The 15081-nt window shown below is 39.2% G+C and overlaps 1 protein-coding gene across 1 annotated transcript; it reads right to left on the bottom strand.

Annotated features, from left to right (window-relative positions):
• Positions 1–511: 511 nt before the first annotated feature.
• On the bottom strand, positions 512–9975 carry LOC130240228 (leukocyte cell-derived chemotaxin-2). Its single transcript, XM_056471663.1, has 5 exons — positions 9880–9975; positions 9501–9530; positions 9308–9395; positions 1703–1848; positions 512–1518 (listed from the first exon to the last, which is right to left on the bottom strand). The coding sequence occupies exons 1-5, from the start codon at positions 9917–9919 to the stop codon at positions 1352–1354; spliced, it is 471 nt and encodes a 156-aa protein (XP_056327638.1). The 5' UTR covers positions 9920–9975; the 3' UTR covers positions 512–1351.
• Positions 9976–15081: the final 5106 nt, after the last annotated feature.

Genomic DNA, 15081 nt, shown 5'->3' with positions numbered 1-15081 from the left:
GCAAGGGTTTTAAAATTTTAAAGCAATTGTTTAGCAAAAACAGAGCAATTTTTCACAGCATTTCCTATAATATTTTTTTCTTTTGGAGAAAGACTTTTTTGTTTTATTTATAAAAGCAGTTTTTGATTTAAAAAAAAAAAAAATAAATTAAAATAAATAAAAAAAGCATTTCAACCCTGTGGGACCCACAAATAGAATAAATGAGCAAAAAAAATTTTGACCTCTCAGATATTGTTTTAGGAGGCCCCTGGAATACAATTTTTTTTTCATGATTTACATTTTGGTAAGATTTTAGGGGAAATTTTGTAATATTACAATATCGGGCCTAGTTGTGAGCAGAATTTCAGTATTTGTACTCACTTTGTCTGAACAGGTATACAGAGCATTTAGGCATTCATTTGCTTAGTTATTCACCCATATTGCATAGTTATAGCAGTATATATCATAAGGAATAATCACACAACAATCCTGTTTTCATGAATAAACATTTATTAATAAAAATATTTGAAATATTTGGTCACATTCAGTGTGGTTTGTGTTTACTTGCAGTGATAGTCCCTAAGACAGTTCTTTTTATCGGAAAAGCACAGGCGACATGGATGAAGTAGTTGTCTGTGTAGATCTTTTAGTTTTGACACCTCTTCACACATGTTCCTAAACAATGCGACAGGCTTCCTAAAATAACTAAATATGTATGTGTAATAAACACACAAAAAAAAATTAAGGAATTTTCCTTAATTCCAGCACGTATACAAATCCAGACGTGCAAAAAAAGATGATTAGGTCAGTGTGAAAATTGGAGGTAGGATGGCAGGATGACCAGACCTATAAACACATTTTCTATCCAATTGCATTGTGAGGACACACATTAATCATGTAAATGTGGTTTTGAGAAAAGGCCCTTGCATGGTTAGTGTCAATGATGTTAACCCCCTTAGGTAATTTTTTTTTTTATATTAAAACTATTAATGTATGTTTAGAAATGGGTTAATAATCTTCTTTCCGTTTAACAGAAATTGTGGAAAAATATACAGGGGGCTAATAATTCTGACTTAAACTGTAATTCCTTCATGTTGCCCCAACACAAATCGATTGTGTGGAACCCAGCATTGTATTTTAGCAAACAAAATACAAGACTAAGACTAAAATTGGTCAAAAACGTTTTGTTAACTGAAATAAAATTAAAACTGAAACTAAATACAAAAAGCAAATAGAAACGTATTTACAAAATAAAAACAACAAAACCATTAATAAAATGAACTAAAACTAATCTGAAATATACAACACATTTAAAAATAGTAACAAAATAATAACAAAATTCTGTTTGTTGCGTTCGGTCATCTGCTCATCATCAGAAGTACTTTGTAGGATCTGATCTGTCACACATTTGAACGTGAACATGAGAAGGGATGCCAGGATAAACCCTCTGCATTGGGAGCATTTGTCCAATCCTTTGCCCTTTCTTCAGAGTCCCTGAGTAACGGTCAGGCTTAACATAGAACAGACTGAAGCAGAGACCTGCCAAATAGATGACATTATTATGAGATTATGCTTTTCATATCAGAAATCTAATTCCAAATGTCCTGTTTTTATAATTAAAAGTTATAATTGATCAAGCAAGCAGATAATATGTACAAACACAAAATGATTTTGAAGGAATTGTTGCTATACTTTGCTATTTATGCTTCACATAAATACAAACCTCTTCCGCTCACGTTAATGCCGTCATCGATGGCATTGCCGTTTCCATATGGTCTGGCTCTGCGGTTGATCTTCACATCAAAAGGAGCATAAACCGTGGCTCCATCACCACACAGAATGTCAAGACCCAAGTGTTTTCCTTTCCCTCTGCAGCACAAACACATCTAATAAGAATAGTGCACACTAAACCTAACATTTCCTTTTTTCACCCCAGGCTCATTGAAAATACTTGCCTCAGTATACATTTTTGCTAAATGTAAAATATGTTGCACCAGGTATGTTTTGTTGCATGTTTCGGATGAGATTACCACTAGAGGGCACTGTGTGCATTTTTGCAAATCTGAAACACCTTACTTAGGGTCTATTTAGTAATATATTTTAAAAACACATCCTTCTTGTACATGTTCATAAGAAAGTGGAGCTTGTGAGCATCCAATAGAACTTCAGACCTGCATAAAAGCTGAGACGCATAGTCTCAGACACGCAATCTCAGACACAATGCACTCAATTGAGCTAGTGAGGTCACTGTGAGGGGTGGAGGCAGGGTTAGGTGGGAGCATTAAAAGCATTGCATTAAGCTCACCTTCATATGTCTGAGATTGCATTGTGTCTGCATCCAGACCCTTCTTGTCAGATCACCAAGCGAAGCACTGACATAAACCCAACCATGAACACATAATTTTACCTTGATTTTGCATTGCTTTCATCTCTTTTGTGGAGCTGTGCTTTAATAGACTCAAACCTGAGCTCACTACACCACAAGTACAACACCATACAAAGTGAGTTTCTGAGCAAACTGAACAATTCAGTTGTCCATGCAAATAGAAATGTGAGTAAATTTGTTTAATAAAAAATTATGGACATCACTAAGGTGTTTTGTGGTTTTTATGTTGTGTTGTACTGCTTACACAAAAAATGTTGTCGTCAATATTATTGTTATGAAGCGGACAGGAGACAGAGGTAAGGAAACGTTAGGGTGTTTATTAAATGACAACAAGGAGCACATGAAGGATAGCCAGGAGGATCAGGAATGATGTTGGGGTCTTTTCCTCCGTGGCTGGGTAACAGGAATACACGAGGATGGACAGCACACACCAGATACAGCTGACAGAGGATGACACAGACTTGGAAGGACTGGAAGACAGGACGATTCGGGAGGACCAGGAAGACTAGGAGGAATACAAAGAGAACAGGTAAGTAAATCGTTTGTTTTAGCTGAGGATGACTACGCTGAGTGGTCGCTCAGTTGTCCGCTTTCGTCGAGACGAGCCCGGACAATGAGCGACTGGAGTGCTGTGCTTTTATCTGGTGCTCGTGAATGTGATGCAGCTGTGTGCTCATTAGAAGTCAGGTGATGGTGATCTTCGTGAGTGGGGGTCGTGAGAGCCTGACCAATCCATGACAGTACCCCCCTCCCCAGGGCCCGCTCCTGAGGGCCGACACCTCCGACGCCGTGGTGGTCTCCCTCTGCCTCTAGGCGCTGGGAACTCAGGGTGGCTCTCATGAAACTCCACCATGAGACTAGGATCGAGAATATCAGCTCTGGGAACCCATGTCCTTTCTTCGGGGCCGTACCCTTCCCAGTCCACCAGGTACTCCAACTGGCCACCACGACGTCGGGAACGCAAGATCTCCTTCACTGCGTAGACGGCTCCTTCTTCTAGGAGCAGTGGAGGAGGGGGTTCCTCTTCGTGGTCAGGCTCTGTGGAGGGAAGAACAGGATCGTGATAGGGTTTCAGGAGTGATACGTGGAATGTAGGGTGAATACGGTAGTGAGAGGGTAATTGTAGTTTGTAGGTGACGGGGTTAACCTGTTCCACGATGGTGAAGGGACCAACAAATCGGGGACTTAACTTGCGAGAGGGCAGTCGCATGCGTATGTCCCGGGTGGATAGCCACACCTTTTGTCCGGGTGTGTATCTGGGTTCTTCAGACCTTCTCCTATCGGCGGTTACCTTGCTTCGACGGACTGCCCTCTGCAGATGTTGATGAGCCTCGTCCCAGACTCTCTCGCTCTCCCGGAACCAGTGATCCACTGCGGGGACATCAGATGGTTCGCCATCCCAGGGAAAGAGCGGTGGTTGGAAGCCCAGGACGCACTGGAATGGCGTGAGTCCGGTGGAGGGTTGCCGCAGTGAATTTTGGGCATATTCTGCCCAGCCCAAATACTGGCTCCAGGAGTTCTGGTGACCACTGCAGAAGGTCCTCAGGAACCGTCCCACCTCCTGAATCTTCCTCTCTGTCTGCCCGTTGGTTTGGGGATGATATCCAGAAGAGAGGCTGACGGCCACACCTAGGAGCTTGAAGAAGGCTTTCCATAGACGTGAGATGAACTGTGGACCTCTGTCCGACACAATATCTTCTGGAATACCAAATGACCTGAAGACTTGATTAAAGATATTGTCGGCAGTTTCAAAGGCTGTGGGAAGACCTTTCAGAGGGATTAGTTTGACAAACTTTGAGAATCTATCTACTATGACTAGAATACAGGTATTACCTTCTGACGAAGGGAGGTCAGTGATAAAGTCCACTCCTAGGTGTGACCAGGGACGGTTCGGAATCGGCAAGGGATGGAGCTTTCCAGCGGGTAGATGACGTGGGCTCTTGGATTGGGCACAGTCCTTACAGCCCTGAACATATTGCCTCACATCCCTTGCCATGTTTGGCCACCAGAATCGTTGGGATACTAGCGAGAGAGTATTGTTGATCCCTGGATGTCCAGTGCCTAGCGAGGTATGTAAGGAGTGGATCAGATCTACCCGGTGTTCAGGTGGTATGAACTGCCGATGAGGAGGGCATCCCGGCGGAGCAGGGGCTTCCGGAGTGGCAACGACTGGAGGAGCGTTCCAGGTGATCGGACAAATGGAGATGTGTTCGGGAAGAATCTTCGTTGGGAGTTCTTCATGATCGTGATGCTCGTGTAAACGAGAGAGAGCGTCTGCTCTTAGATTCTTGGGTCCTGGACGATAGGAAATGGAGAAATCAAAACGTGAGAAGAAAAGTGACCATCTGGCTTGACGTGGACATAGTCTCTTGGCCTCTTTGATGTATTGGAGGTTTTTGTGATCTGTGATCACCTGGAACGGATGTTTGGCTCCCTCCAACCAGTGACGCCACTCCTCCAAGGCTAGCTTGATTGCTAGAAGCTCCCTGTCTCCTATGCTGTAATTCTGCTCCGCCGGGCTCAACTTCCGAGAGAAATAGGCACAGGGATGCAGTCGGGGCGGTGTATCATGATGTTGAGATAATACTGCCCCGACGCCGGTGGTGGATGCGTCCACTTCCACCACGAAAGGAAGATTTGGGTCAGGATGAGTCAGGAGTGGGGCCCTTGTGAACTCCTTCTTAAGAAGGCGGAAGGCTGCGGCTGCTTCTTTGGTCCACTCCAGTCCTTTGGGTTTACCCTTGAGGAGATTAGTGAGAGGTGATGTAATCCTGCTGTAGTCCTTGATAAACCGTCTATAAAAGTTAGCAAACCCAAGAAACCTCTGGAGCTCCTTAATGGAAGTGGGTTCTGACCAGGATAGAACAGCCTCAATTTTCTTCCCATCCATACGTATACCGGTTTGGTCAATGATGTATCCCAAGAAATGAATCGACTTCTGGTGGAATGAGCATTTCTCCGCTTTGAGGTAGAGGTGATGTTCTCTCAATGTGTGTAGGACCTCCGCAACGTGTTGGCGATGTTCGGCCTCACTCCGGGAGTAAATGAGGATGTCATCTATGTACACTATTACACAGTGGTGAAGAAACTCCCGGAGGACTTCATGAATGAAGTTTTGGAATACGGAGGGGGCGTTGACCAGACCGTAAGGCATGACCTCATATTCATAGTGGCCAGTAGGGGTCACGAATGCTGTCTTCCATTGGTCCCCCTCACGTATTCTTATCAGATTATACGCGCTGCGGAGGTCCAATTTAGTGAAGACTTTAGCTTCTCGGAGCTGTTCCAAAGCGGCTGGTACCAGAGGAAGGGGATATCGGTATTTTACTGTACCGTTATTTAGGACCCTGTAGTCGATGCATGGACGCAGCCCTCCGTCCTTCTTGGCCACAAAGAAGAAGCTTGAGGCGGCTGGTGATTTTGAGTGACGTATGTACCCCTGACTCAGAGCCTCCCTTATGTAATCTTCCATTGCCTGATTCTCTGGAAGCGAGAGCGGGTAGATCCTACCTCTTGGCAACTGGGCATCTGGAACTAGGTCGATCGCGCAGTCCCATGGCCGATGCGGCGGTAGCTGGGAAGCTCTCTTGGGGCAGAAGACATCATGAAAGGAGCTGTACTCCTTAGGAATGTGGATAGACTGCTTCTCAGGAGGGCTCTCGACCGATGTTGCAAACAAAGAAATGGGGTTCCGACCTTGAAGAGGGAGATTTGGAAAACAGGCAGGTGTACATCCAGATCCCCATTTCTTTATCTCTCCTGTGCCCCAAGAGATGATGGGATCGTGCTTCACCAGCCACGGGCGCCCTAGAATGATGTCCATATTTGCACCCTCCAGAACCAGAAATTGAATCCTCTCTTGATGTAACAACCCCACTTGAAGAAGGATGTCTTCGCATTGTCGATGGATACGGGTCGAAGATCGAGTGCACTGGGTTATCGGTTGTATCTGGTATATATGCGAGGACGCCTCAGTACGGAGGTGGAGTTGACGACAGAGGGATTGGGAGATGAAGTTCCCTGCTGACCCGGAGTCGATGAGGGCTGTGACAAGGAGAGAAATAGAGGCAGTAGTTATTTGTACGGTGGTAGTAAGTGGTTTACATTGTTCAATATTCGTACTGAATACACTCACTGAAGTCCGAATGGGACGAAGGGGACACTCCATACGGGTGTGTCCACTGACACCGCAGTATAGACACAGACCCCGGGTCAGCCTCCTCTGTCGTTCCGCTGATGTCAGTCTTCCAGACTCTATTATCATGGGTTCTGGTTCTGGAGAGGCTGTTGACTCAGGCGATTGGAGGAGTGCAGACGAGGGGGTGATGGTGTCCTGTTGATAGGAACGGAGACGATCGGAACATCGGAGAGAATGTTGGATGAATCTCTCCAGACCCATTGTATCATCTAATGTGGCCAGTTGGATTCGGAGAGTGGGTTCCAAGCCGAGCCGGTACGTGGTCAACAACGATCTCTCATTCCATCCACTTGCAGCTGCTAGAGTGCGAAACCGGAGAGCATATTCCTGTGTAGATAGAGTACCTTGCTTTAGATGATACAGCTGCTCTCCAGCGGCTACTTCCCCATCAGAACGTCCAAACACCTCTTTGAAATACTCCGTGAAGGTAGTGATGGAATTCATGACCGGCCCGGCTTGGTTCCAGATCGTCTCAGCCCATTTAAGTGCAGGTCCAGAGAGTAGAGATACGATGTAGGCGATCTTCGACTTATCTGTGGGATATAGAGAAGGTTGCATTTCGAATATGAGGGAACATTGTAACAGAAAACCATTGCACTCCCCCGCTCCGCCTGAGTAGGGCGCTGGTCGGGCCATGGGACTGGAAGGAAGGGCCGAAGAAGAAACTGTGGAGGCGGAAGTGCTCGGTGCTGGTGGTGCGTTGGAAAGTGGAGCTGGTGGCTGTAGAATCCGCTTCAACTGGTCCACCAGCTCTTGAAGGTGATCGGGGGTGCTCATGTTGTCGTCGTTATGGGTCCGGGCTTCTGTTATGAAGCGGACAGGAGACAGAGGTAAGGAAACGTTAGGGTGTTTATTAAATGACAACAAGGAGCACATGAAGGATAGCCAGGAGGATCAGGAATGATGTTGGGGTCTTTTCCTCCGTGGCTGGGTAACAGGAATACACGAGGATGGACAGCACACACCAGATACAGCTGACAGAGGATGACACAGACTTGGAAGGACTGGAAGACAGGACGATTCGGGAGGACCAGGAAGACTAGGAGGAATACAAAGAGAACAGGTAAGTAAATCGTTTGTTTTAGCTGAGGATGACTACGCTGAGTGGTCGCTCAGTTGTCCGCTTTCGTCGAGACGAGCCCGGACAATGAGCGACTGGAGTGCTGTGCTTTTATCTGGTGCTCGTGAATGTGATGCAGCTGTGTGCTCATTAGAAGTCAGGTGATGGTGATCTTCGTGAGTGGGGGTCGTGAGAGCCTGACCAATCCATGACAATTATGTCTGTAAATGTCATTAGTGCAAAAAGGAACAAAAGTTTAGTTTTATACTGCCCAGATCATTCATTTTACTTAGAAACTTCAGTCAAACGTATGTTGAAATATGTCACAAAAATGTAGGCTACGTCGTTTATTTCAAATGAGCCCTTACAAATACCACAATAAAAAAAAGAAAATTTTATACTACTACAGAACACTCTGTAATATATACTATAAAAACCATAGATTGGTACTTTGTATATAGGTAGGTAGGTAATAATTTTGTATACTTTGTATAACTGTAGGTAGGTAATAATTTGTGAAATGACAGCAATTGTAGTAATATATACAACCCAATATAATATACAACTAATGTATATTGGGTATATAATATACAATTAAGGTATACTAAGGTCAACTACATCATTTATGACAGTTTATCAGGTCACTATAATAATTCTAAGTTAATACTGTAGCATTCAATAACATGGTGTTGTAAATACCTAAATAATAAAATACCCCACACCAGTATTTACTATAAATCAATAAAGTTTTTTTTTTTTTATGTGAGCTGTGCATCAAGCTAGATTTGAAGTCTGTAAAATCAAATTGTATTACATTTACTTTGTTATTGGCGCTGATTCACTGAAGGAATGTTTTGAAATCAGGCTGGACACAATACACAATACATATTAGTTGATATTGATAATTGTAACAATAATACTCTTTCTGATCAAAAGTGGCAGAGTAGAAATCAAAATCAGTTAATTGGTTTTATCAATAGACTTAAGCACTACAGCATGATAAACATTGACCAAATAGGTGCACATTTTACAAATATATATGTTTTATTGCTTAATTGATGTAAAATGTAAATTTATGTTTATTACTAATAGTAGTAACACCTGTATAAAGTATTTTAACTGTTTGAGTTGGGATTAAAATGAAACCATCGAATTAAATAGTTTTTAAATCATGTAAATCCATGCACATCCTTGTATTTAGTAATCAAATTAATTTAATACAAAGGCACATAACCACTATTGCTTAATAATAATAATAATAATAATAATAATAATAATAATAATAATAATAATAATAACATCCATGCATTGTATGATGGCATGCATTGATTTCTTTAAAAAAAGTCATATGGGTGTGAAACAGCATGAGGTTGAGTAAATGACATTAGATTGTATTGGTTTATTGTGTGTCACATGCATGCAGAATAAGGTTTTTTTGTTTGTTTATTTATTTATTTATTTATTTATTTATTTTCGTAGGGGTCAAATTAGTCTGATAACAAAGTTAAAGGAATAATATCAAAGTAAATCCATGTAATCACTACAGATACAGTATCTGCTAAATGTGTCATCAGTGACTTCTGGGTTGAGCTATAAGTAGAGCTCACAGAACATTTGTTTCATGAAATTTAACTTTTATATACAAACAGTTGAAAGAAATAAAAACAAAAAGCATTATATTTACCGCTTGGCTCCATAGTGTCCACAGCCATATCTTGAATCACATCCTCTTTTACGATTACTTGAGCCTCCACAAATGGGTCCAAATTTTACTGTGAACCATAGGAAAAGACAAAAAGTTTTTTTTAACTCATCCCTTATGTGGCTTAATACTGTATATTTTACTGTGAGTCTTTTCCTTCATTTGCATCTCTTACCTTGAGCATCAACACATAAGCTACAAAGCACTGAAAAAGAGACAGACATTTATTATTATTATTATCATCATCATCATCATCATCATCATCATCATTATTATTATTATTATTATTATTATTATTATAATTAATCAATCAGCAATTTAAGGCTGGCGTGTGTCAGAAAATGTGTAAAATGAAACAATTTTACCTCTAAATAAATATTTAAACATAGACATTATTAGAATTCAATGATGTTTTTATTAATAACACTCAAAAATAAAAACCCAACAAATAAATAGAAATGTTTTAAGAAAAAGAAATGCAACCAAGGATGTTTTAAAGAACACTGTCCACTTCAAACTTAAGTCTATTTAATAATTGCATTGTTAACACTCACCTGCTAGAAGCAGAAAAGCGAAAACTATGTAAAGTCTCATGGTCCTGTAAGTGTTCGACTTCAGATGTTGTTTCTTCTTCACTGTTGTCCTCAGTCTGTTTGACTTGTTTCACTGTGAGTTTTTATATGTTGTGTGTAGTAGTTCTAGCACGTGTGACCTAATAATAGTTATGGTCACAGGTCACATGAGATGGGTGTGAAAGTGTCATAAAACTATTTTCTTTTCCGTCTAATTGAGGCTCGGCAGCAAAAGTGTTTCATCCTGATGGTAAATATAATCAAGTTTATCATCTGACCAACCTGAAGGATTAGAAGTCAGATAACTTGTGAAGTCTTTTACTGCATTATCAATACAAGGAAGACACAAGCTCCATAAAATAGACAAGATTTTATTGACAAACTCAAATATATGAGTTACAAACACACATACTGTACTAAGTGAATGATAAAGGAATAATATGCATGTGATTAAATTGGAGGTTGTATTTAGTTGCATTACCTTCAGGAAAGATTTATCTTGACAATAGTCATATCCTCTTCATTTTTAAATAAATGTCCTTCATATTTTATTTCTTTATGAAAGCCAGTCATTTTTTATTATTATTATTCATTTCATTCTGCTTAGCATGCTCTGCACTGATTCATATAATAATGCATGACCGGACCCAAAAACTGCATATATGATCAAGTAAAACAGTTTTAATTAGTGCAGTAACATTCAATTAAACAATAAAAGATAATTCTACAATTTTTTTTTTCATTTGAATATTTTGGATGATATACAGTTGAAGGAGTATAAATTATTAGAACTCCTGTAAAACGAAGTGATTTTTACAGAGCAAGGATTTGTATCACAGTATTTACAATATTTCTTTCTTCTGGAAAAAATTCTTATTCCTTTTAGTTTAGAAATTCATTCATTCAATCATTCATTCATTCAGTCGTCACAGCAGTATAAACCGCCAACTTATCCAGCATATGTTTTACGCAGCAGATGCCCTTCCAACTGCGACCCATAATTGGGAAACATCCATAAACTCTCATTCACACACATACACTACAGACAGGCTTACCCAGTTTACCTATCGGTAGGGCCAGAATCTGCAGACATTTTTTGCTATATTAGCGCAAAATTGTGTTAAAAATCTGTGGATTATGCGGAATGATTTTGGGAGTATCATAACTAAAACCTTAATATAAAAAATAATACCTTTTTAACTTTTATTTAATGTTTACAATGCAAATCCAAATAGATCCACTTTATTTGGTAAACAAAGCAAGTCTCTCAAATAATATATCAACTAAAAGACAGAAAATATTACTTTACACACAGTATTGTAAATAAATCATATGAATATTTTCATACTAGTCAATAATATTACTTTATTTAATAAAAAACTGAATAAATATAAATTTAAACACATTTACACAAGTAAATAAACAGAATCAATGATGGGCTAAAAATCTGCAGAAATCAGCGGAAATCTGCGCGCACAGATTTCGTGTGGGCCTACCTAAAGGGCATGTCTTTGGACTTGTGGGGGAAACTGGAGCACCCGGAGGAAACCTACGCGAATATGGGGAGAACATGCAAACTCCACACAGAAATACCAAGTGACCCAGCTGAGGCTCAAACAAGCAACCTTCTTGCTGTGAGGCGACAGCGCTACCCACTGTGCCACTGTGCCGCCCAGTTTAGAAATATTAGTAGTATTTTTTGTTATAAAATAAATATATTTTAAAACTGCTATTATTTATATTATTAATATTATTTGCACCCTTGCTACAAAGCAAACCACTGTTGAAAAAGTTTATTTGCATAATTAACCTAACTTTTCTAGTTAATTAACCTAGTTAAGCCTTTTAATGATCCATTATCAGCCTATTAATACAATTACATTTCTTGTAAAATAGCTAGTAAAATATGATGTTCTTTCATCATGGCAAAGACAAAATAAATAATTTATTCATTAGATGTTCAAGTTATTATGTTTAAAAATGTGTTGGAAAAATATATCAATTGGGAAACAATTGAAAAAAGAATTCAAATTTGATAAAACTATATACCCTAACCTATAAAGCTAATTTTATTTCAATTATATTTTTATTTTAAAACAGTATAAAAAGCATTAAAATAAAGGAAAGGAAATTTTAAATCAGATAACTTATCAAAACAAGGAAGACACAAGTGTAATAAAATAGATTTCATTTTTAAAAAGATAAATAAGTTACCAATCCAAAAATCCTGTAAACCAAGAACAATAAGGAGACAAGAGTTATTTGCACATAATTAAGTTGGATGATGCTGTGTCAGAGTTATGTTATCTTTTGGAAAATAAAATGTTGTTGTTGTTGTTGTTGTTGTTGTTGTTGTTGTTGATGATGTTGTTGTTGTTGTTGTTGTTTTGAAATGAATAAACTGTAGAACCTTATTTTCCATCAAATAAATAAATAAAACAGTGCTTGTTATTAACTGACAGCTAAAAATAAAATTGTGATCATGTTTTAGTTCACATTACATCCAAATGTGTGGTTTTAGGAAGTCAAACTATTTTCTGTCTTATTATTAATCTACTTGTTCATTATTATCTCTAAAACACATATTTTATTTATATTTATATATTATAATGTATTTATATTTATTATATTTCACAGAAAGTACATGATGAGGATTATGACACATATTTTTTCATACAGATGTAAGAAGTCGATTTGTTAATGACAAACAAGTAATATGATTCTGGTATGTGCGCTCTGCCTCCCTCTTGTGGTCAATCCTAAAAACACCAAACCACACAATTTATTTTTTACCGAATTTGGATGGTGATATAGGTTAAGATAGTTATCAATTTACATAAACCTAATGAAGCACCACTAGGACTGTACTTTGGAATATGAGAAACATCAGGAAGGGTTTTTACATCTCACTGTGCTGTTTCAAATGTCTTTCAGCAATATCAGGATCTTCCAAATTCACTTCTCCATTTATGATTGTAATTTAGCCTGGGATTTATTGATGTGGTATTTGAAAGCTTGAAGTCAAATGCGATCTTGGAATACAAAAACAAAAATATATTGTACATTTCAAATCTATCTATTTTTATTTAATGCCAAAAACCATTAAAATATAAAGTAAAGATCCATGAAGACAATTAGTACATTCCTATAGTAAATTCCCTACAGTAAATACGTTTCTGTTTCTCATACGTTCTGATTTATATGTGCCCTTGATTCATTCATTCATTCATTTTCCTTCGGCTTAGTCTCTATTTCAGAGATCGCCACAGCAGAATGAACCCCCAACTATTCCATATGTTTTAAGCAGTGGATGACCTTCCAGCCACAACCCAGTATTGGGAAACACACATACACACTCATTTACACACACATTATGGACAATTTCATTCATTCATTTTCTTTTCGGCTTAGTCCCTTTATTAATCGCCACAGCGAAATGAACCGCCAACTTATCCAGCACATGTTTTACACAGCAGATGCCCTTCCTGCTGCAACCCTTCACTGGACAATCTATGGACAATTTAGTTTTTTTAATTCACCTATAGTGCATGACTTTGGACTTGTGGGGGAAACTGGAGCACCCGGAGGAAACCCATGCAAACACAGGGAGAACTCACAGAAATGCCCTCAGATTCCAGTTTTTTTTTTTTTTTTTTTTTTTTTTTCAATTAAAAAGAGTCAAAGTTAAAAGCACATAATTTTTATTTGGAGACATTCTTCACTTATTTTGAATCACTTTGTAAAATCAGTGAATGATTTACTGCAGACCTGCTCTGACCGGATCATTTAAATCAATAAATTGTTAATTCACGTTTGCTCAATTTCACAACTAAAGTTCAATTTGTGGACTGATTTAAATGATTAAGTGACAAAATTGTAATCAATAACTCTTTACTCTGCTATATTTTTGAAAGGTTTTGTATTTGAATGTAATTTTTCCCCTCAACGACCGTATTTTGGAAGAAATTTCTTTTCACTGTAAATTTTTGCTTAGTTGTGGTCGATAGAGCTGCCCTACAATGAATCGCATGCGTGATAAACATTGTGTGGGATCTGTGGTGATGCATTTAAACAGGAAATGCCACACAGTTTTTGGCAGGGGCGTCGCTAGACCCAATTCACTGGGGCACGTGCCCCAGTGAAAATCTCAAGTGCCCCAGTAAATGCATTGAGATATGATTTACTTCATATGCAAGTGTATTTATTAAGAGTGGTCATTCCGAAATAAAGACGTTATTCTCTAAGTGCAACCGAACCAACGCTGGTGAAAGCAATGTAATAGCAATGTAATCAAAACGCAAACTGACGCATCTCCGCGTGTGCGCAGAGAACACGCGCGCCTCTTGCACGCGCTGCTCGCGCACGCGCTGCTCTTCTTCTGAGAGTCCCGGTAGTAAACATGCGCGCCAAAAAAGCAGGCTGCTTGTTATGCGCCGCTCATGCGTTGGAAAACCAGCGTAACTATGGAGAGAGATTAGACTCAATAATAATTCACGCAAAAGACACGATGTACACATGCGTAGCCAAATTCACGTACGTAAAATATTTATTTATACTTACAAAAACAATTCACATGCACAAAATAAAAATACATTTTCGTAAAATACGTTTCACAAATGCAAAACACCATTTGCAAATATATAAGAGTGTACAAAAAGTTTTGTATGTTTAAAATTCACGAGTTCATCCTGAATGAGAATGTGCAAATCCTCTCTCACGTACGACTCACCCTGAATACGAGTGTGTGCATTTTTGAGACTTTCCTGTCAGCACACACCTCCCACGTGAGTCACTCGTGCCCTGTAGCCAATAAGATGCGAGCTTACTGTTCAACCAATCACAACCAATCACAACTCACCATTTGCGCAGTCTGAATTAACGGAGATGATCTTAATTTACGTTATAAAGTTTACATTATAAACAACAGCAGCCATTGCTTTAACAAACGTTTGATACTTAATCTTTGCATACATAAACCACTATAGAAATCAAGTAACCACTTACCCGCGCATCCCGCTCTTCACCTGCCATGCTAAATACAGGAGTATTCTTCTTAGAGGATCATCTCCGTTAATTAAGTCAGACTGCGCAAATGGTGAGTTGTGATTGGCTCCCAGTAGAGCTTTATGTCTAGCAACATCCCTGGTTTTTGGTCAGTGTTTTTAGTGCTCTCATACACTGCAG

Source organism: Danio aesculapii, chromosome 14 (genome assembly GCF_903798145.1).
Source record: "Danio aesculapii chromosome 14, fDanAes4.1, whole genome shotgun sequence".
Classification (NCBI taxonomy): Eukaryota; Metazoa; Chordata; class Actinopteri; order Cypriniformes; family Danionidae; genus Danio; species Danio aesculapii.
This window is presented reverse-complemented; position numbering and strand designations above follow the sequence as displayed.

Bases quoted from the DNA above. Each gene is read 5' to 3' on its own strand.
- LOC130240228 (XM_056471663.1), bottom strand. From the start codon at position 9,919: ATGAGACTTTACATAGTTTTCGCTTTTCTGCTTCTAGCAG. The intron at 9,531-9,879 runs GTGAGTGTTAAC...TCTCTTTTTCAG, and splicing joins CGCTTTTCTGCTTCTAGCAG to TGCTTTGTAGCTTATGTGTT. The intron at 1,849-9,307 runs GTAAATATAATG...TTTGTGCTGCAG, and splicing joins GGACACTATGGAGCCAAGCG to AGGGAAAGGAAAACACTTGG.